We start from the raw sequence: 23,410 nt of genomic DNA, 5'->3' as shown, positions 1-23,410 counted from the left end.
CTTGGCTGCAGTGTGTACCATCTACAAGATGCATTGCAGCATCTCGCCAAGGCTTCTTCAGCTCCCAAACCCACGACGGCTACCACAAGGCCAGCAAGCACATGGGAACACCACCACCTCAAAGTTCCCCTCCAAGTCACACACCATCCAGACTTGGAAATATCATTGCCGTTCCTTCATCGTCGCTGGGTCAAAATCCTGGAACCCCCTACCTAACAGCACCGTGGGAGCACCTTCACCACACGGACTGTAGCTGTTTAAGGCAGCGGCTCACCACCACTTTCTGAAGGGCAATAAATATTGGCCTTGCCAGCGACATTCTGAGACTGAATTAAAAAAAAATACAGATGTGCAAGGTTGTGAGCAAAATTGGATGTTCACCTTGATTTAAGACCAATAGAGTAGGGGTTATTAAAGTCCCACTATTCTCTGGTCATAAGCTGACCTGCTCCCAGATTTCCTACAATGCTGTTCTGCAATCATCTGTAAAAACAAACGTAAGAGCAGACCCAACGGAGAACGACTCTGTTGGTGCTTGTCCCCCGACCCCGTGACCTTGGTTGTAATTGGGAACTCACCGCGCTGGGAAATCACAGGTACTCAGTGGAGCAGCTGCACCACCAGCCTGCTTGTAAATGCTGAACTGAATTAACACAGATCAGACCAAACGCACTACAATACTGCACTTAAACCCACCTTCCCATAGGATTACTCCCCGCATCCAACGTCACTGCAGTTTGAACTTAATGCACTTCTATAATGAAGGTGCTAAACAAATATTATAATTTATTAAGCATATGGCTGCTGCTAAAAGCACGCACATATATACATATCTATACACACACACATTCACCACATTTCATTCACACTTATCAAGAAAAGGGGCAATTGGATAATTATGAGACTGAACTCTTCGTGAGTTCATCGTCATCTGAAAGCAGAGAAGGTTAAGGGGAGATTTAATAGTGTTGCTCATAATTATGAATGATTTTGATCGAGTAAAGAAGAAGAAATTGTTTCCACCGGCAGGAGGGCTGGTGCCAGAGAACACAGATTTAAGGTAATTGGTAAAATAACCAGAGGGGGCGATGAGGAGCATTTTCTTTTATGCAGCGAGTTATGATGATCCGGAATGCACGGCCTGAAAGGGTGGCGGAAGCAGATTCAATAGTAATTTTCTAAAGGGAATTAGATAAATAGTTGAAAAGGAAAAATTTGCAGGGCTAAGGAGAAAGAGCAGGGGAGTGGGACTAATTGGATAGCTCTTTCAAAGAGCGGGTACAGGCACGATGGTCCAAATGGCCTCCTTCTGTGCTGCTGCAAGATTTTATGGGGCCGAAATTCAAAGCTGCCAGAAAGCTTGCGCACCAACCTTTATTTTGAAGATTTTCCCGCCGAGAGCGTTGAGGCAGCCTTTCCATCGCTTTTTGGGATTTTGTACTTTTTTTAAATCATTGGACCGGAAGTCGGTCATAGTGGAGGTGGAAGTGCAGCGGTAAGTCAGGCTGAGGGACGGAAGTTGGGGCGGGTTCGAGACTCCACCGATGTCACTCAGCGGTGGAGCGGTGTTGACGTCACTTCGTGTGTGCGTCACCACGCTCTCTCCCCTCCATTAAAGGGGAGAGAATCGAGCATTTTTTAGATTTGGCCACTGGGCCACCAGGGAGGGTTTCGGCCGGGCCAGTAGCCTGGCACTCGAGGGGGTGCCGGGCTGCCTGGCCGAAGTCGGGGGAGCAATAGTCCAGCCGACATGGAAGTCGGCCGGCATAAAAAATAAGATGCCGGCCGCAGCATTCGGCCCTCGCCTTTAATGGCTGCCGCACTGCCAGAGCAGAGAGAGAGCAGACAAGGTGCACCGACAGAGAAAGCTGTCGGGGGCATCCCATGGTGAGGCAACAATTTTTTAACCTACATTTCGGGTGGAGTATTCTGCAGGTGAGGGAGAGTGGCGGTGCGTGTTTTGATGATGCGCTTGCGGCAGTCATCAGCAGCGGGGCGGAATTGGGGACAGGCCGAAAAATCTCCGACCTGAATTTTGGTCGGAGCGGCCAGTGGACTGCATCGCGGCGGCTACTCGATTCCGCCGCATAACGGTGGAAACAGGCCTCATACGGACCCTGAATTACGGCCTCTATGATTCTAACATGCCATGGTGAGACTTTAACTCTTGACTTATGGGTTGCTTGTTCTATACCATAACCACAGTACTCATTCTATAATGTTAATTCATCTTTAGAAAAGTGGGGATTCCAGACGGTGTTGTGCAGAGCAACGTATGCTCTTGAATGTCCACTAGAAAGCAATTGTCTAAATCACCACTTCATATTCTTTCAGCTGCCTGGGCCCTAGCTCTGGATTTGCCTCCCTAAACCTCTGATCTCTCCCTCTCCTCCTTTAAGACGTTCTTTGGTCACCTGTCCTAAAATCTCATGTGGCTTGGTGCCAAATTTGTGACTGATAATCGCTCCTGTGAAATGTCTTAGGACGTTTTACTATGCTAAAGGCGTGATCATTACAAATCCAATTTTATAAATACATCTACATGAAGAAAGTTCATGAAACTTGCAAAAGAATATTTTTAATTCTGCTTTTGGCTTCATGCAGAACACATTACATCTAATTACATTTCAGTGTACTTAGATGACAATTTAAATGGCCATTATTTAAGAAAGAAAGAAAATCACTTGTATTTGCAATATTTTTCCATCATTTGGTGGGAGGAGGCTCATGTCGAGCATTTTCTGTGCTGTAAAATTCTATATATGTATATAAATTTCAGGGGTTCCAAAAATATTCCCAGATCAGGCGGGTGGTTAATACACAGAAAATGTCCTACTCTGCTGCAACAATTTCCCAATGAAGAACTTTTTGAAGTGCAGTCACTTGTAATGTAGGAAATGGGGCAGCCAATTTGCACACAGCAAGCTGCCACAAACAGCAATGTAATAATGGCCAGCTCATCTGTTTTAATGACATTGGTTGAGGGATAAATATTGGCCAGGGCACTGGGGAGAACTCCCCTACTCTTAAATAGTGGTCGTGGGATCTTTAACTTCACTTCAGAGGGCAGGTGGAGCCGCGATTTAATGTCTCACCCAAAAGACGGCACCTCCGACAGTGCAGAACTCCTTCAGTACTGGCACGGAGAGTCAGCTTGCTTTATGTGCTCGTCTCTGGAGTGGGGCTTGAACCAACAACCTTCAGTTCCAGAGGAGAGTGCTACCTACTGAGCCACAGCTGACACACAATGTTCATTTGGTTGGTCCATGGTAACAGCTTGTTTGTGTATGAGGATTAGAAATTGGTCCTTTTAATGTGCTTTTGAGCATGGATTAATGTTAAGTAAAATGATATACCTTATGACAGATTACAATTTTGGTCGAAGATCATTTGATTTGAATTAAATCTGACTCGCCTACCACCCTGAGAGTGCACGTCTCAGATTTACAAGGATCATATCAGAACTGAGTCAGGAAAGACTAAGAGGTTGGGACACTCTTCCTGTAGAAAATAGAAGGCTGGTTTATTAACTACAGACGACTATTCCGCTGCTTTCCCACCTCCGTAAACTTCAGCTCATCCAAAACTCCGCTGCCTTTATCCTAACTCGCATCAAGTCCCATTCACCGATCACCCCAGTGCTCACTGATCTACACTGGCTGCCAGTCTAGCAATGCCTCGATTTTAAAATGATCATCCTTGTTTTCAAATCTCTCCATGGTCTCACCTCTCCCTAGCTCTGTATTCTCCTCCAGCCCTAAAACCCTCCAAGATCTCTGCACTCCTCCAATTCTGACCTTTTGTGCATCCTGGATTTTCTTCACTCCACCATTGGTGGCCATTCCTGGCTGGGCCCCAAGCTCTGCAATTCCCTCCCCATGTCTCTCTCTCTCTCTCTTCCTTTAAAACGCTCCTTAAAACCTACCTCACCCGTCCCAATATCTCTTTACGTGGCTTGGTGTCAAATTTTGTCTGATGATGCTTCTGAGAAACGCCTTGGTATGTTTTACTACATTAAGGCGCTATATAAATACTGTTGTAATAAATCTAATAAAGGAATTCAGGGCAACCTTCTTTTAACCAGAGAATGGTTGAGGCAAATAGCAGAGATGCATTTAAGGGGAGGCTACATAAACACGAGGGAGAAAAGAATAGAGGGATATGGTGATGGGGTGAGATGAAGAGAGGTGGGAGGAAGCTCATGGAGAGTATAAACACTGGCATAGACCAGTTGAGCTGAATGGGTTGTTTCTGTGCTGTAAAATTCTGTGCAATTCCATGCATGTAACTTGCCAGATGTAATGGGGTCAGGAATGTGTGTCCCATCGTTTCACTGCATCATGCATTGGAACTTGACAGGTTTAAACAAAACTGTTTTATTAGGCTACACATTTCTGATGAATTAAGGTACTCTGTCCTTTTCCCTTCTGCGGGCAGCCTTCTTGTTAGTTTATTTTGTTATAAAAAGGGTGCTCAGACAATCCAGAAGAATTAATCAGCTGGTTTTGTGAGACGGTCTTTATTTGCCACTAAAAACTTATGATCGCAAGGACGAATGCTGCATTGTGGATCATTTCCAAAATCTGACAAGTCTTAATTATAATTACGCTCTTGTAATTACCGGTGTAAAATTACACTCTCTACTGGATGAGTTTTTGTATTTACGCCTCAAATTTAAAACAAATCGTGAACAATTGCGTCTCTGCAGATTAGACACGCGAGTGAGAATGAAGCTACGCACTAAACCTCCGACACAACAACTTGTATTTCTATGGTGACTTTAATGTAGTAAAACATCCCAAGACACTTCAGAGAAGAGTCAACAAATAGAATTTGACACTGAGCCACGCACGGAGGTATTAGGCCAGGTGACCAAAGGCTTGGTCAAAGAGGTAGGGCTTAAGGAGCATCTTAAAAGGAGAGAGGTGGAAAGGTTTAGGGAGGGAAATCCAGAGCTTAGGGCCTGGGCAGCTGAAGGCACGGCCACCAATGGTGGGGCAATTAAAATCGAGGATGCGCAATGCAAGTCTACTCTTTGTTAACCAAATGTAACTTCAAAGGGCATCAGATGATACAATTAAAGTCGGATAGCACAGCAGCTAGACAAAGTGTGAAATTTGCAGTACTCAGGGATGAAGAATTGTCTCAACGATAACTTGCATTTATATAGTGCAATATGACAGGAGAGTTATCCAGTCATAAAATTGACACCGAGACACAAATAGAAAAAAAGTATTGCATTCACATATGTCTCAAAGCACTTTACAGCCAATGAAGTACTTTTTAAAGTGAAGTCACTGTTGTAATGTAGGAAACGTGGCAGCCAATTTGTTCACAGCAAGTTCCCATAAACAGCAATGAGATAAATGACCAGAGCATCTGGGTTTTTTGTTTAGGTGTTGGTTAGAAGGAGATATTAAGACAGATGACCAAAAGCTTCATTAAATAGGTAGGTTTTAAGGAGCATCTTAAAAAGAGAGAGGTGTCTCGGGAGGGAATTCAGAACTTAGGGTCTAGATAACTGAAGGCATGGCTGCCAATGGTGAAGTGAAGGAAGTGAGAGATGCGCAAGAGACCAATAGTGGAGGAAACAAACCCCCCAGCCACACTGTACTGCCAACCACGGGATTTATTTAAATTCTCCGTTTCCCCAAACCCACCCACCAATTTTACTACAATGCCCCAATTACCAATGCAGTACAATGAATGAGGCGATACTGATCCTTCCACTGGTTTAAACACATCACAGGAGACACTTTCTACAGATGCCTGGGGAGCCAACATTATCCCCTCCCTCCATCAATAGATACACAGATTGGACTCATTATCAGAAGCTGTAGCTTAGTGGGTAGCGTGCTCACCTTGTAGGTTTGAGCCCCACGCCAGAGATTAGAGCACGTAATGTAGGCCGATACTCCCAGTACAGTAGCGAGGGAGCACTGCACTGTCGGAGGTGCCGTCTTTCGGATTAAACATTAAACCGAGGCCCCGTCTGCCCTCTCAGGTGGACATAAAAGATCCCATAGCCACTATTTTGAGTTATCCCTGGTATCCTAACCAATATTTATCCCTCAACCAACATCACTAAAAAAAAATTATCTGGTCAATATCTCATTGCTGTTTGTGGGAGTTTGCTGTGCGCAAATTAGCTGCCATGTTTCCAACATTACAACAGTGACTACACTTCAAAAGTACTTACTTGTCTGTAAAGCGCTTTGGGAAGTCCAGAGGTCATGAAAGGCGCTATATAAATACAAGTCTTTCTTTTTTGCTGTGGTCCAATAAATGGTCTTGCTGATAATTACAAGAGAGGGTGGGATGGAGGTGCCTTCGGCAGAAGATCTTGAGCGACCGTTCCTCACAAAAGAAAATAAACATGCCATACCCAACCACAGTGGTACGAAAGAAGTGTTCCAATCATTACACCGCCAAGCCGTAACGGAAAGACATGTTTCCCCCAAACAGCCCAATGGTTTACACGCTCAAGACTCACCTTCTTCAGTTTGGGGAGACGGAGGAGGTTTGTGACGGACAACAGACCAACATTTATCAAGCTGAGGAACTCCAGGTTCTCAAATTCCGCCGTCAGACCTTCGATTTTACCTTCGTTTGACCTGCAGTTGTCGAGAACAAGCTCTCGCACCTGAAATGAAGAAACAACGACTTAACAATCAGACTCTTGCTGTAAGCACACACGCGAACCGTGTCATGGCAAGATTTCTGCTCAATGGCCAAAATTCAGTGCATGACGATGTAGTCATTTTATATTTTTGTGCCTTTGCATAGAAACATACAGCTACGAAAGAGGCCATTCGGCCCATCATGTCTGTGCTGGCTCACTGTGTCTAGGGTTCAAGTGCAGCCCAACTCACTTTATAGAATCGATTTTGTAAGAAAGTTAATCCCATCGTGCTGAATTTGCTACAGCATTTCCTACAACACATCAGTTCAGCAGTATACAGGCAAGTAGCACAACCCGTATAAAATGAAAGTAGAATTAGAGAGCACAGGATGCCATTCGACCCATCATAGCTGTGCCAGCTCTTTGAAAGTGCTATCCAATTAGTCCCATTCCCCATGCTCTTTTACCAACAGCTCTGCATACTTTTCCTTTTCAAGTATTTATCCAATTCCCTTTTGAATCGGCTTCGACCACCTTTCACAGTGCATTCCAGATTACAACAACTCGCTGCATCAAAAAAAATGTCCTCATCTCCCCTCTAGTTCTTTTGCCAGTTACCTTAAACCGGTGTCCTCTGGTTACCCACCATCCTGCCTGTGGAAACAGTTTCTCCCTATCTACTCCATCAAAACCCCTCAATGTATATACATGGAGGTGGTGACCATGTACCCATACTGGGGGCAAATACATCGCATAACAGCAACAAACTAAACTTTCGAAAAGACAAAATGCTTTTGTTTTTGTGATTTATCTTGGTTAGTCACTATTACAAAGTAGCGACAGTGGCAGACCGTATAGATTAAAAGAGTCGAAATAATGTCCAGAAAAGCATCCTCCCACTTTACATCCTCCATAAACTTCAGCTCATCCAAAGCTCTGCTGCCCGTATCCTAACCGGCACCAAGTCTCGTTCACCCATCACCCATGCTCACTGACCTACAATCGGTTCCCAGTCCAGCAATGTCATGGTTTTAAAATTTGAATCCTGATGCTCAAATCTCCCCATGGCTTCACCTTCCCCATTTCTGTAACCTCCTCCAGCTCGACAACCCACGAGATCTCCTCCAATTCTGACCACCTGCGCACCCCCAATTTTCATCTCTCCACTATTGGTGGCATTGCCATCAGCTGCCTAGGCCCCAAGCTCTGGAATTCCTTCCCTAAACCTCTCCGCCTCTCTATCCTCCCTCAAGACGCTCCTTAAAACCTACCTTTTTGACCAAGCTTTTGGTCGTCTGTCCTAATATCTCCTTCCGTGGCTCGGTGTCAAATTTTGTTTGATAACGCTCCTGTGAAGCGCCTTGGGACATTTTACTACCCTTTGCTCCCCAGGTTTATTCTCTTACAAAAATCACTGCAAGAGTCACACTACAGGCTGGGGCTCTTTTCTCCAGAAGAGAGAAAGCTGAGGGATGACCTGATAAGATGTCTTTAAAATTATGAAGGGATTCAATAGGGTAGACACCGAGAAGATGTTTCCACTTGCGGCCAAGACCAGAACTAGGGGCCATTAAATACAAGATGGTCACTAATAAATCCAATAGGAAATTCGGGAGAAATGTCTTTACCTAGAGAATGATGAGAATGTGGAACGTGCCACCAAATGGAGTAGTTGAGGTGAATGGCATAGATTCATTTAAGGGGGAGCTAGATAAATATAGGAGGGAGAAAGAAATACGATTTGTTGATGGGATGAGATGAAGAGGGGTGGGAGGAGACTCGTGTGGAACATAAACACCAGCATGGACCTGCTGGGCTGAATGGCCGGTTTCTGTGCTGTAAAATTCTCTGCAATTCTATGAGACAGAAGACTCTGAAATCCTGCTCATCTTTCCTGAAACTGAAATTGAAAACTGCAAGTTGTTGTAGCCTGCCAACTGGTTTAACTTAATACTTTCCAGGGTCACAGTGGCATCTAATGATGGGTGAAAGAGGCACATACATCATCATTATCAGCAGTAGGATAAATTGACACAAAGCTACTGCATCTGTGGAGGACTATCTGGTTTGAAGGTTACAGGGAATAATGAAGTACTCTATGGAACGCAAAGGTTCCTTTAACAGCCATGGAAAGCTTCCAGCAAGGAGAGATGCTAGAATGGATCTCTCTTCTCCAGATTTGCTTGATTAATTTTGTGCGGCGAAGTGGGGGGGCATGTTGGGTCAAGGAGAAATTTGTGTCAAACGTTCCTTTAGGAGAATAAGTAAACTAGGTGGAACCCACGATGGCGTGGATTGTATATGGTGTGTGTATAATCATCATCATCATAGGCAGTCCCTCGGAATCAAGGAAGATTTGCTTCCACTCCTGAAGTGAGTTCTTTGGTGACTGAACAGTCCAATACAAGAGCTACAGACTCTGTCACAGGTGGGTGGGACATATAGTCGTTGAGGGAAGGGGTGGGTGGGGCTGGTTTGCCGCACGCTCTTTCTGCTGCCTGCGCTTCACTTCTGCATACTCTCGGCATTGAGACTCGAGGTGCTCAGCGCCCTCTCGGATGCACTTCCTCCACTTAGGGCGGTCTTGGGCCAGGGACTTCCAGGTGTCAGTGGGGATGTCGCACTTTTTCAGGGAGGCTTTGAGGGTGTCCTTGCAACGTTTTGGCTGCCCATCTCGCTTGCCGTGAAGGAGCTCAGAGTTGAGCACTTGTTTTGGGAGTCTCGTGTCTGGCATGCGAACTATGTGGCCTGTCCAGTGGAGCTGATCAAGTGTGGTCAGTGCTTCAATGCTGGGGGTGTTGGCCTGGACGTGGACGCTGATATTGGTGCGCCTGTCCTCCCAGGGGATTTGTAGGATCTTGCGGAGACATCGTTGGTGAGATTTCTCCAGCGACTTGAGGTGTCTGCTGTACATGGTCCATGTCCATAATAGATAATCAAAGGGCTATAGGGAGGAGGAAACTTAAACCAATCACTATCACTAGTGAAAAAGTACTAGGCAAACTAATGGAACTAAAGGTGGACAAGTCCCCTGGACCTGATGGATTGCATTGTAGGATCTTAAAAGAAGTGGCTGCAGAGATAGTGGACTCATTTGTTGTAATCCACCAAAATTCCCTAGATTCTGGAGAGGTTCCAGCGGATTGGAAAGCTGCAAATGTAACAACCCTATTCAAAAAAGGAAGGAGACAAAAAACAGGAAACTAAAGACATGATAGCCTAACATCTGTCATTGGAAAAATGCTGGAGTCCATTATTAAGGAAATAGTAGCAGGACATTTAGAAAGTCAAATTACAATCAAGCAGAGTCAGCATGGTTTCATGAAAGGGAAATCATGTCTGACAAATTTGCTAGAGTTCTTTGAGGATGTAACGAGCAGGGTGGATAAAGGGGAACCAGCAGATGTAGTGTATCTGGATCTCCAGAAGGCATTTGATAAGGTGCCACATAAAAGGTTATTGCACAAGATAAGAGCTCATGGGGTTGGGGTAATATATTAGCATGGATAGAGGATTGGCTAACTAACAGAAAATAGAGTCGGGATAAATGGGTCATTTTCAGGTTGGCAAACTGTAACTAGAAGGGTGTCACAGGGATCAGTGCTGGGGCCTCAACTATTTACAATCTATATTAATGACTTGGATGAAGGGACCGAGAGTAATGTAGCCAAATTTGCTGATGATACAAAAATAGGTGGGAAAGCAAGTTGTGAAGAGGACACAAAGAATCTGCAAAGAGATATAGATAGGTTAAGTGAGTGGACAAAAATTTGGCAGAATGTGGGAAAATGCGAGGTTATCCACTTTGATAGGAAAAATTGAAAAGCGAATTATTATTTAAACGGAGAGAGACTACAAAATGCTGCAGTAGAGAGGAATCTGGGGGTCATTGTACATGAAACACAGAAAGTTAGTATGCAGGTACAGCAAGTAATCAGGAAGGCAAATGGAATGTTGTCCTTTATTGCAAGGGGGATGGAGTATAAAAGTGGGGAAGTCTTGCAACAACTGTACAGGGTGTTGGTGAGACCATACCTGGAGTACTGCGTACAGTTTTGGTCTCCTTATTTAAGGATATACTTGCATTGGAGGCAGTTCAGAGAAGGTTCACTAGGTTGATTCCGGAGATGAAGGGGTTGTCTTATAAAAAAAGGTTGAGCAGGTTGGGCCTATTGGAGTTTAGAAGAACAAGGGGTGTTCTTATTGAAACCTATAAGATTCTGAGGGGGCTTGACAGGATAGATGCAGAGAGGATGTTTCTCCTCGTGGGAGAATCTAGAACTAGGGGGCATAGTTTTAGAATAAGGGGTTCGCACATTTAAAATGGAGATGAGGAGGAATTTCTTCTCTGAGAGTCATGGATCTTTGGAATTTTCTACCCCAGAGAGCCATTGAGGCTAGGCCTTTGAATATATTTAAAGTAGAGATGGACAGATTTATGAGTGATAGGGGAGTCAAGGGTTATGGGGAGCGGGCAGGGAAGTGGAGTTGAGGCCAAGATCAGATCACCATGAACTTATCGAATGGTGGAGCAGGCTTGAGGGGCCAAATGGCCTACTCCTGCTCCTATTTCTTATGTTCTATGACTGGGCTTGATGGGTCAAACAGCATTTCCACTTCAACGTGGGGTAATTTCTCATTCCACACTGGTAAACTTGTGAACTGCAGCAGTTAAGGACGATTGGATAATTAGTTCAAAGCTCATTTATCTTCCAGGGAACTGCCCACAAGGAATCTGCAATTCTCATATTTCGGCAGAAGCAATGACCTAAAAATTGGATCTAGTTATGCCCGTTTTACGCAACAGATGCTCGGAGCATCATGGTGCCCACCCTTGCTAAGTGCCCAAAGACCTGAATGTTTTAAAACTAAATCTAGGATTTGCTTGTTATGTGTTTCAGTTTCTTTGCCTTCCTTTCTGCTGCAAGAAACCATATCTACTGCAATCTGATCAGATTGAGAATTTGTAGGGAAGGTGCAGGTTTCAAACTGAAGGCATCACTTTCTGGCTTTTAATAGAAAGAAAGAACTTGCATTTATAGCATCTTTCACGACCTCAGGACGTAGAAAAGCACTTTATAGTCAATGAAGTACTTTTGAAGTGTAGTCACTGTTGTAGGAAACACAGCAGCCAATTTGTGCACAGCAAGCTCCCACAAAACAGCAATGAAACAGTGACCAGATACAATCTGTTGTTAGTGATGTTGATTGAGGGATAAATATTGGCCAGGACACCAGGTAGAATGTCCCTGCTTTTTGAAATAATGGCTGTGGGATCTTTTACGGCCAGCTGAGAGAGCAGATGGGACCTCCATTTAACGTCTACTCTGAAAGACGGCACCCCCAACCAAATAGCACTCCCTCAGTATGGCACTGGGAGTCAACCTAGATTATGTGCTCCAGTCCCTGGAGTGGGACTTGAGCCCACAACCTTCTGACTCGGTGAGAGTGCTACCAACTGAGCCATGGCTGATTTCAGGTGCAGTGTTTTCCTTTTAAAACCTTCCCCTGCCCCCAGCACCATTACCAGCATCCATGGGCATTACAATGTTCTCACTGGGTCCAGGTCAGCAGAAAGCCAGGTGTTAAATCAGGACAGCTGTTGATAACACGCACTACTGGACTGGAAATACCTTTGACTGTACGGCCCCAAGTTTCCACATGATTTGCGCCTGATTTTTTAGGAGCAACTGGTGGAGAACGGACTATCTTAGAAATCGCAATTCTCCACATTTTTTTTTCTGCAGTTCTAGTCAGTTAGAACAGTTTCACTTTGGAACAGAATTTTTTCTTCAAAAGGGGGCATGTCCGGCCACTGACGCCTGATTTCAAAGTTTCCACAGTGAAAACGTACTCCAAACTAACTTAGAATGGAGCAAGTGAAGATTTTTGTAGAACTGAAAAAACCTTGTCTACACATTAAAAAATCAGGCGCAGGTTACAAATTAGGCGTCCAGAACGAGGTGGGGGGGGGGGGGAAGGGAAGTCATTACATCCTATAATAAATCCTTATTTATACTTATACAAATAAATCCAACCTGAATAAAAATTTATAAGCAAAGAAAAGATTAAATAAATCATCTTTCTACCTGTGTGAAAGTGCTTCAGCCAGGGAGAATGCTGCAGGAAGCCTCACAAGTTGAGGCAGCCGTTCGTTCCCGCCGGGGGGAGGGAGGAGGAGGAGGAGGAAGCCGTTCCCGACGGCGGGCCGGGGGGGGGGGGGGGGTGTGGGCCCGACCGACCGAACGCAGCAGGGGGGGGGGGAGCCGTTCCAGACAGCGGGCGGGCGGGGGGGGGGGGGGATGGAGACAGTGAGAAGGCTGCAGGAAGCCTCACAAGTTCAGCAGCCATTCCCGATGGCAGGGGGGGGAAGGCCGTCGGGAAACGACTGCCTCAACTTTGAGGCTTCCTGTAGCCTTCTCACTGCTGCAAGAAGCCTCAGTGCTGATGTGCTGATGGCAATGTGCTTTTATTAAAAAATGTTCAAAAATTAAACAGCTACAAAAAACTACAAAAATGGCCGAGTGCCAATGTTTCCTTCACACTGCGCGTGCGCGAATGCTCCAACACGCACGCGCAGGGTTGCCGGCAGGAAAAAAACTAATTTAAATGGTACCCGCACTTACAAAATCGGTGCGAGTGGTAGGCTCCGCCCCCTGGGTGCCGCGCCAAGCAGACATGGAGCTGCAGGGCGCTCCAGAATCGCGCGTTTTTTTTCCGGCGGGCGCCCAGCTCGGAGGGGCGCCTGTTTTGTAGCGTGTGGAAACTTGGGGCCTACAAGTCAGCTACTGCCAGTCATCAAGCCTGCCTCCATCCAGACATGCTGCAATGCAGTCTTCTATTGATGAGGCAGTAGACTGAGCCAGATGGTGACTCTTCATAACCATCTCGACACAGCAAAATGTCCACTTCAGCAACCAAACAGGGCGGGGGACAGGTGTGGGGCTGATCTGCTCTCACTTGTCTGCATTTCAGTTATATAACGCTCTGGTCAGATCTGGACCAATGTCCCCTATTAAGTTGCACTGTCTCCTGCGCACCTGCCTCTCCCAATGTTCAGCACATTCAAAATGTTGCACATGTGCAGTATCTGCAATGGAAAAGATGGTGAGCGCCCTGCATGGGACCTTGCAGCGGGAACATTGTTCAGTTCTGGGCATCGCTCCTTAGGAAGGACACATGAGACACATTAGAGGGTGTGGCACAGATTGACCAGAATGATATCGGGCTAAAAGCGTTAAATTATGAGAAGGCTGCATAGACTAGGCTTACATTCCCTTGGGTATAGAAGATTTAAGGGGTGATCTAATTGAGGTAGTTATTCGGATTTTAATTAGCACTATTTACCCCAGTGTCCTGACAATTGCTCCAGTATGTTAAATGTTTTAGCGCCCTGTTCAGTACAGGATCACTGGACAATTATGGATGAGAATGCTGTTCGGACCATCTTAATTCATCCATCCAGAAAAACCCTGCAGTCCCACCATTTCAGTTCCTATTGCTTAAAATATTTTTTTTTAATTTTTTTTTAAATTTTTTTTTAAAATGATTCCAGGGATTTTGCCTCCAATAATCTATCTGGGAATCTAGTTCATGTTGATGACTCCTTTTGTAAGCAGAAATCCCCGATATCATCAACAGCTTGCATTTAGATAGCACCTTTAACATATTAAAATGCTCTACGGCATTTCACAGCAGCATTACCAGACAAAATTTGACACCGAGCCAAGTAAGGAGATATTAAGAAAGATACAGGTTTTAAGGAGTGCCTTTGAGGAGGAGGGAGAGAATTCCAGAGCTTAGGGCCTAAATAGCTGAAGGCACAGCCACCAATAGTGGAGTGATGGAAATCAGGGATGCGCAAGAGGCCAGAATTGGAGGAATGCAGGGATCTCGGAGAATTGTAGGGTTGGAGCAGGTTACAGAGATAGGAAAGGGTGAAGCCAGTGGAGGGATTTGAACACAAGGATAAGAATTTTAAATTCGAGGCTTTGCCGGAGTGGGAGCCAATGTAGGTCATAGGTGCACGGGACTTGGGATGATAGGTGCACGGGACTTGATGCAAGTTAGGATATGGCAGCATTTTTGCATGTGCTCAAGTTTTACAGAGGGTGTAAGATGGGAGGTTGGCCAGAAGAGCACTGGAATAGTCGAGTCTGGAGGTAACAAAGGCATGGGTGAAGGTTTCAGTAGCGGATGGGCTGAGGCAGGGGCAGAGAGGAGCAACATTATAGAAGTGAAAATGGGCGGTCTTGGTGATGGAGAGCAAATGGGATCAGAGGCTCAGCTCAGGGTCGAGTGTGCAAACAGTCATGAGTGTTTAACTCCTCGAACTGCTTCAGTATCTTGCTTAGCTATTTTACCACCATTCATAGAGGTATGTACGTTAATCATTTCCCCTTCCTGGGTGCAGCACTTTATACTTGCCAACATTAGATTTCATCTGCCATTATTTGTCCAGCATATTCTGTAATTTCAGAGCTGCCTTTTTTGATTCCACTCTCCCCTTCATCAGGCGTGATTATTTCAATGTGGTCAAGTTAGGGCCATAAAAGCTCCCATCGGCAAAGGCAGCCTGTAACCGAGCCGCTGCAGACCAGCCAGTTCACGTTTTGATTGCCAATTTGTGCTGAGCTCGCTGCAGTTGACGCTAGACTTCCAAGTGGGGATAAAGAAAGTCAGCAAGGTTTCCTGATTGCCATCCAGTGGGAACTGCTACAAGCCACATGTCATCGGACATTGGGCAAGGGCAGAATTGGGCTACCTTGTAATGCATCCCATGGCCAAATAGCTAGCCAACGCTCACCACCTAGCATCACACAGGAAGAATGGCCAATTTGAGCATCCAAGAGAACACAGGGCTGTTTCTCGGCAAGCCCAAACACTATTAGGAGAGCGGAGAACAAAGAGGGGTCAAACTCCTTCACAATTTTTTTTTAATATATGAACAGCGCTTCGATAGGTGGTGATGCCAGTTTATACGCGTCAATATCACTACTTAGTGAAAGTCATCGTATAAAATGCAATATGCAAAAACCAAAAATACATTTGAGAGGATACTGAGAAATAGCCTCTATGGGTGTTGCAATTCTATATTCTATGCTAGCATAGAACCACTTGTGCACTGAAGGGAAAGAAATGTTTCCAGGATCATAAATGGAAGTATCGCATTAAATACGTGAAGACGTTACCAGAACGATTGCTCACACAACTGAGAGGATTAAGCAATAAAATGACAATATGGTAGGCTACTGCTGACTGCATACTTCTAATTTTCCCCACAGAAAGGGCCCTCTCTGCCACCTGATCTCTGCAATGGCAAACATGCAGACACGTGCGTTCATCGGCTAAGCCAACCAGCCAGGGACAATAAAGCTTCAGATTGTCTAGCGACACCAGGGTGTCAGCCAATGAGATGGAGAGACATACAGCAACCAGTCTACAGAGTCTATTTAAACAGCATCTCTACGAACTACAGCAAACCGAACTCATGACTAAAACTACAGCAACGTCTCCCGATAAAAACAGGATGATTTCTCCAGCAAAATGCAGTGAGTGGAGGATAGTTGCATAATACAAATTAGGTGCTTAAAATCAATCCCAGTCACTTACAGCAGTGCAGTCTCCAGGCATGTTTGACGGAGGAATCACCTAATCATTTCCATTCTGGCCAGGACTTGTGTTACTAATATGCAGCCATAAAGCTGTAAAATGCAGCTAATCAGTGCTAATTATAGCTTGTGCATTAATGACCCTTATGAAATCCATTGAGAGCACGATTTCTCCCTCATTTAGTGCCTACTAATCCAGCCCAAAAGCATGGATTCACCACTCACCAAGGATCCACTCTGCTGCAATGTTTTTTTAAATTATATTTTACTCAAAACTGAAAAGGCCTTGGAACTCCTAAACTTCAAAAGCTTTACAGCATTGAGGTTTCGGGACCTCTTCAAAAAGAACTTCTACCAAATACAGTGCATGTCCTTAACAGTTGAAGGAACGGTGCACGTGCCTACATGTGAAGCTGCCTAAAAATAGCCAGGCAACTCCCTTCGTAAAATTGCATTATTTAATTTTGTTTCATGGATAGTTAAGTCCAAGCAGAAATGCACTTTAGTCAAAAACATTAGAGAATGAATGCAGTAATGAGGTTCTGACTGTAGGTGGGTATATGCTCAACCTCCTTCATCGCAAGGGGACTGGAATACAATGGGGTGGAAATTATGCTCCAGTTGTATAGAGCCCTGGTTAGACCACATCTTGAGTACTGCATTCAGTTCTGGTCATCGCCCCGCAGGACGTCTATATTGGCCTTGGAGGGGGTGCAGCGCAGATTCACCAGAATTATACCAGAGATTAGTAGGTTAAATTATGAGGTCAGGTTGCATAGCCTAGGCTTGTATTCTCTTGAGTATAGAAGATTAACTGGCAATCTAATTGAGGTGTTTAAGATGATTTAAAAAGAGTTGTTAGGGTAGATGGAGAGAAACTCTTTCCTCTGGTGGGGGAGTCCAGAACGAGGGGGCATAACCTGAAAATTTGAGCTATCCCTTTGTGATGTCAGGAAGCTCTTCTTCACACAAAGGGCAGTAGAAATCTGAAACTCCCCAAAAACTGTTGAGGCTTGGGGTCAATTGAAAATTTTGAAACAGATATTGATAGATTTTAGTCTTACAAGAGTATTAAGGGATATGGAAGCAAGGTGGAAAGATGGAGTTAAGATACAAATCAGCCATGATCTAAATTGAATAGCAGAACAGGCTCGAGGGGCCGCATGGCCTCCACCTGTTTCTATGTAACAGGCTTGGGGGACCGAATGGCCTCCACTTGTTCCTATATAAAAGGTTCGAGGGGTTGAAAGGCCTTCTCTTGTTCCTGTGCAACAAGCTCAGGGGGCTGAATGGCCTCCCCCGGTCCTATGCAACATGCTCGAGGGACTTAATGGCCTCCTCCTGTTCCTAAGTAACAGGTTTGAGGGGCCGAATGGCATTCTTTTTTTATTCACGGGATGTGGGTGTCACTGGTAAGTCCAGCATTTGTCGCCCATTCCTAATTGTTCGAGAAGGTGGCAGTGAGCCGATATCTTGAATTGCTACAGTCCGTGTGGTGAATTTTCTTGTAGTGATTTGTTACAACTGTGTGGCTTGCCATTTTAGAGGCCACATTGCTGTGGGTCTAGAGTCACATATCGGCCAGACCGGGTAAGGATGGCAGGTTTCCTTTCCTAAAGGACATTAGTGAACCAATTGGGTATTCACGACAATCTGATATTGTCGCGATCACGATTACTGACACTAGCTGTTTGAATTCAGTTAATTGAATAAATCTGAAATAAACAGAGTTAAACGTGAGTTTGCACCTACAATAGAGGGTCAGTGAGCTGATGGTCACTCCGGGCTCCTTGTTGAAGTAATACTGGCAGAGGGCTAGGAGCAGAATACCTGCTCCTCTCGGCTGGTAGAAGTTACTTCTCCCCAAAAAGGATACACCCATGCACCCAACCACCTTATTTTTCGCCCCTCTGTAGGCATCAATCCTTTGCTGGGGTATAGTTCCATGGCTGTCAAGTGGTGACCCTTTCACCTTTGTACCGAGACAGGCTTTTCTACAGCATGGACAGCAGTCCTACCCAGTGTCCACACAAATGCATTTGCAGCCATGAATCTATGGTGCTGTCAGGGCAAGAGTTATTTAGGTGTTTCTGGATGCAAGAATTAAGATGAGCCAAAATGGCCTCCCTAGTGATAGTAATCGTGATCAAGGGCAGGAACACTCACTGATATTCTCTTCTTTAGCCCAGCCAACCTTAGTACTGCTCAAGATCGGCTAACTGCAGACTGGGGAGAACAAACCTGACATCTTCCTGGTTCAGCTTAGGACAAACCTATTGAGGTGAGTTGCCAAGAGTGCCCCCAAAAACTCTCAATTATAAAATGGGAAAGCAAGTTTCGTATAATCAGATCTGAAGAATTACATAGAATTTACAGCACAAAAACAGGCCATTTGGCCCAACAGGTCTAAGGCCCTGTTTATGTTCCACATGAGCCTCCTCCCATCTTACTTCATCGAACTCCATCACCATAACCTTCTATTCCTTTCATGTGTTTATCTAGCTTCCCCTTAAATGTATCTATGCTATTCATCTCAATCACTCCATGTGGTAGCAAGTTCCACATTCTCACCACTCTCTGTGTAAAGAAGTTTCTCCTGAATTCCCTATAGGATTTATTAGTGACAATCTTATTTGTGGCCTTAGTTTTGGACTCCCCCCACAAGTGGAAACATCTTCTCTACATCTACCCTATCAAAGCCCTTCATAATTTTAAAGACCTCTATCAGGTCACCCCTCAACCTTCTCTTTTCCAGAGAAATAAATAAATAATATAGTTTTACATTTATGACTGATCTTCATTTCTTCAATGTCACCGCACCACTGCCCCCACCCCCACCTCAGGCAGAGAAATGAAAAAGTTCATTCCTACTGTACTCATTTTGCAGTGTATGATTTTATTTAATACGATCTGCACTCTTTATTCTTCAAGTTAGCTTTGAATCCATCAGGCGATAGCGTTAGGGATCAATAAAAACAAATATGGAGGATTCAGCAATTAGGAAAAAAACAAGAGGAAATGAATCTACTGCTTACCTAATGAATCCAGTGAAAATTCAAAAATTGTTAATGTCGCTCCATCCTGTTACAACCCCTGCTTAAGGTTTATCCTGAAATCAGGTACCCATTTTCCATTATAACGTCATATGTATAAATGAATGCATTTGGAAAAGGATAAAGGACAGATGCACTTGCTCCTCACACGCAGGTTTGACTCTGATGCGGTTTAAGTTGTTTGTGGACACATTAGCTGGTTAAAAATTCATAGAATCATACAGCACAACATGCTACGCAGCCCACTGCATTTGAAAGAGCTATCGAATTAGTCCCACTCCCCTTGCTCTTTCCCAATAACCCCACAAATTTTTCCTTTTCAAGTATTTATTCAATTCCTTTTGACGGTTCCTATTGGAATCTGCTACAGAATCAAAAACATGGAACGGTTCATTAAGTTGGTAACAGACTTGCTATCTGAATTCTCTCATGACAGCCAATGCATTCTAGTTCCTCCTGGTTGAGTAAGTTCCAAATATTTAGTGGGTTGATTCACCAAGTGGTACAACACGGAGTTATTCGGACCAAGTTTTAAAATTCTCATCCTCGTTTTAAAATCCCTCCATGCCCTCGGCCTCCCCATCTCTCTAACCTCCCCCAGCTGTACAACCCTCCGAGATTTCTGCTCTCCTCCATTTCTGGCCCCTTGTTCCATCGCTCCATCGTTGGCAGCCGTGCCTTCAGCTGCCTGGGCCCCAAGCTCTGTAATTCCCTCCCAAAACCTCTCAGCCTCTCTCTCCTCTTTTAATATGCTCCTTAAGACCTACCCTCTTTGATCAAGCTTTTGGTTATCTGCCCTTATATCTCATGTGCCTCGGTATCAAATTTTGCCTGATAACGCTCCTGTGAACCTGCTTTTGAACGCTTTTACTATGTTAAAGAAATAACTTTTTTTAAAAAAGCTCCGTTCATGACCTCAAAATGTCCCAAAGCGCTTTACAGTCAATTAAGTATTTTTGAAGTATAGTCACTGTTGTAATGTAGGAAATGTGGCAGTCAATTTGTGCATAGCAAGCTCCCACAAACAGCAATGTGATAATGACCAGATAATCTGTTTGTGATGTTGATTGAAGGATAAATATTGACGAGGACACCGGGGATAACTCCCCTGCTCTTCTTCAGAATAGTGTTACAGGATCTTTTGCGTCAACCTGAGAGAGCAGACGGGGCCTCGGTTTAACGTCTCATCTGAAAGACGGCACCTCCAACAGTTAAAGGCGCTCTATAAATGCAAGTTGTTGTTGTTTGATCTTATGTCTGTACTGAGCTAGCCAACTTCAACTGTCCCAGCCTTGGGAGTGCTACAAATCAACCTCAATATCTCCAGATTAAATAAATTAAATAACTGCTGGTGCACAGTGAACCACAGAACAAGTCATGCCCTTGAGACGGATATTATTTTATATATCTTGGAACAAACACAATTTGATTCTGCAAAGGCTACTATCTTACCGTCAATTGCCATTCTAGGAGGTAGGATACCATGACAACAACAACTTGCACTTATATAGCACCTTTAATGTAATAAAACATCCCAAGGTACTTCACAGGAGCATTCTAAAACAAAATTTGATACCGAGCCACATAAGATATTAGGACAGGTGACCCAAAGCTTGGTTAAAGAGGTACGTTTTAAGGAGCGTCTTAAAAAGGAAGAGAGAGGTAGTGAGGTGGAGAGCCATAGTGTGGGAATTCCAGAGCTTCGCTCCACCAATGGTTAAATGTTTAAAATCAGAGATGTTCAAGAGGCCAGAAATAGAGGAGCATACATATCTCGAAGTGGTCTGGCGGTCCCGCACATGCCGCTCACTGGTTTTTCAATGCAAGAAATCGCACATGAAAATTTGAATGGGTTGCACTGCCAGTTGAAGTGCCCTCGCACAAAAAAAAAAATTGAGAGGGAACATTGGTTGTGTGGCTGGTGGAGATTACAGAGATAAGGAAGGGCGAGGCCATGGAGAGATTTGAACAGAACGATGAGAGTTTTAAAATCGAAACGTTGCTTAACAGAGAGCCAATGTCGGTCAGCGAGCACAGGGGTGATGGGTGAATGGGACTTGACGCGAGTTAGGGCAGCAGAGATTTAGATCACCTCTAGTTTAGAGCGTAGAAGATGTAGGTCAGCAGGAGTGTGTGGAAATATTCAAGTCTCGAGGTAACAAAGGCATAGATGAGGGTTTCAGCAGCGGATGAGCTAAGGCAGTGGCGGAGTCAGGCGATGTACCAGAGGTGGAAATAGGTGATGAGTAGGGAGGAATATGAGCAGTATTTTATGATAAAAGTACAAGTACATCATAAAATTTACTTCCAAAGTGAAATAACTGGACTGATGATAAAAACAGAAATGCTGGAAATGCTCAGCGGGTCAGGCAGCATCTGTGGAGAGAGAAACAGTTAACGTTTCAGGTCGATGACCCTTTGTCAGAACATTCTGTTAACTGTTTCTCTCTCCAGAGATGTTGCCTGACCTGCTGAGTATTTTCTGTTTCTATTTTAGGCATAAAAACTACCCAACAGCAACCAGGATGTAGGGAACTGCAATGATGACTGGATGCACACAATTTTTTTTTGGTTAAAGATTTTTTGCGACTAAATTTATCATAAAAAGAAAATGACATTATATAGACACCAATCGTAAACATTAGAAATTCTGAACCAGTCAAAGATTTTTTTTTTTTTTTAAAAAGACTTCCATTTATACAGTGCCTTTCATGACCTTGGGGCGTCCCAAAGCGCTTTACAGCCAATGAAGTACTTTTGAAGGGTAGTCACTGTTGTAATGTAGGAAACGGAGCAGCCAATTTGCACACAGCAAGCTCCCAAAAACAGTAATGTGATGATGACCAGGTAACCTGTTGTTTTAGTGATGTTGATTGAGGGATAAATATTGGCCTAGGACACAAGGCTGCACTGAATCAGAATGCTCCTGCATTACATTTTCAGGCAGACAGGAAGGATGCAAGATTGGATAGATATAGACAGATTTTTTTTTTTGGAAATTCGTAGCCAATCGTTCCAATTCTTTGTCAAATCACAAACGCCAGAGGTCACCCTGCACACATCAAGGATCACTCTGCGCCAATGCTCTTAGCCAAAAGGCCTAGAGCCACTGCACCGTTCCTGGAAGTACTGCAATACCAGGTTCGTGCCATGGAGGTGGATGGGTCAGGTCCCCCACACACCTCCGTGGAGGTGGATGGGTCAAGCCACTCCACCCACCTCCTATTTCCAAAAAAGCAAGCATATACCTTCCTGATCCAGGGAGAACCACCTTGGGGTTATGGTGGTTACTCCCCTGTCAGGTCAGTTACGCATGATCTTAGCCAAAAGGCCGAGAAGCGACAGATAGATTAATTAATGTGGTGGTCAGCTCCCTTTAAATGGCTAGTATTTGGATTTGCACAGAAGTGCATGTCTAAGGATCCCTCTGTACTTCAGAAGGGTTAGCAGCTGCTACTCGAGACACACCAAATTACACTTTAACAAGTCAATATCCCAACTTATTAATGTGCATTGTGCAGATATTCTTTTACAAAGTTCTGCATATTTTATATTTCCAAACGCTAAAGAAAAACTTGTATTTCCACAACGCCTTTCACAGCCTCTGGATGTTCTAAAGTGCTTTACAGCCAATGAAGTACTTTTGAAGTGTAGTCACTGCTGTAATGTAGGGAATCGCAGCAGCCAATTTGCACACAGCAAGTTCCCACAGACAACAATGAGATAAATGACCAGATAATCTGTTTTTTTTGGTGATGCTGGTTGAGGGATAAATATTAGCCCTGGAGACAGGGGAGAACTCCCCTGTTGTACATCGAAATAGTGGCCTGGGGATCTTTTGCACAGGGACATGAAACAGAAAAAATTTTCAGTCCCGCACGTTAACAGCCGTGGCTCAGTAGGTAGCATTCTCGCATCTCAGTTAGAAGGTTGAGGGTTCGAGTCCCACTCCAGAGACTTGAGCACAAAATCTAAGATGGCACTCAATGCAGTGCTGAGGGAGTGCTGTACTATCAGAGGTGCCATCTTTCAGAAGAGATGTCTGCTCTTAGGTGGATCCCACAGACACTATTTCAAAGAAGAGCAAGGGGAGTTCTCCCCGGTGTCCCGAGCCAATACTTATC

General features: G+C 44.5%; 1 protein-coding gene and 1 pseudogene across 2 annotated transcripts in view; both read right to left on the bottom strand.

The window, feature by feature from the left end:
* Positions 1-23,410, bottom strand: part of anp32b (acidic (leucine-rich) nuclear phosphoprotein 32 family, member B) — a 59,148-nt gene that overhangs the window by 24,225 nt on the left and 11,513 nt on the right. For both annotated transcript variants that reach the window (XM_070886953.1, XM_070886944.1), the window contains exon 2: positions 6,494-6,643. In XM_070886953.1, coding sequence (XP_070743054.1) covers positions 6,494-6,643 — 150 coding nt within the window. The remainder of the gene's footprint in view (positions 1-6,493; positions 6,644-23,410) is intronic.
* LOC139279581 (U2 spliceosomal RNA) lies at positions 22,391-22,629 on the bottom strand (annotated as a pseudogene).

This window comes from Pristiophorus japonicus, chromosome 1, assembly GCF_044704955.1.
Source record: "Pristiophorus japonicus isolate sPriJap1 chromosome 1, sPriJap1.hap1, whole genome shotgun sequence".
NCBI lineage: Eukaryota > Metazoa > Chordata > Chondrichthyes > Pristiophoridae > Pristiophorus > Pristiophorus japonicus.
This window is presented reverse-complemented; position numbering and strand designations above follow the sequence as displayed.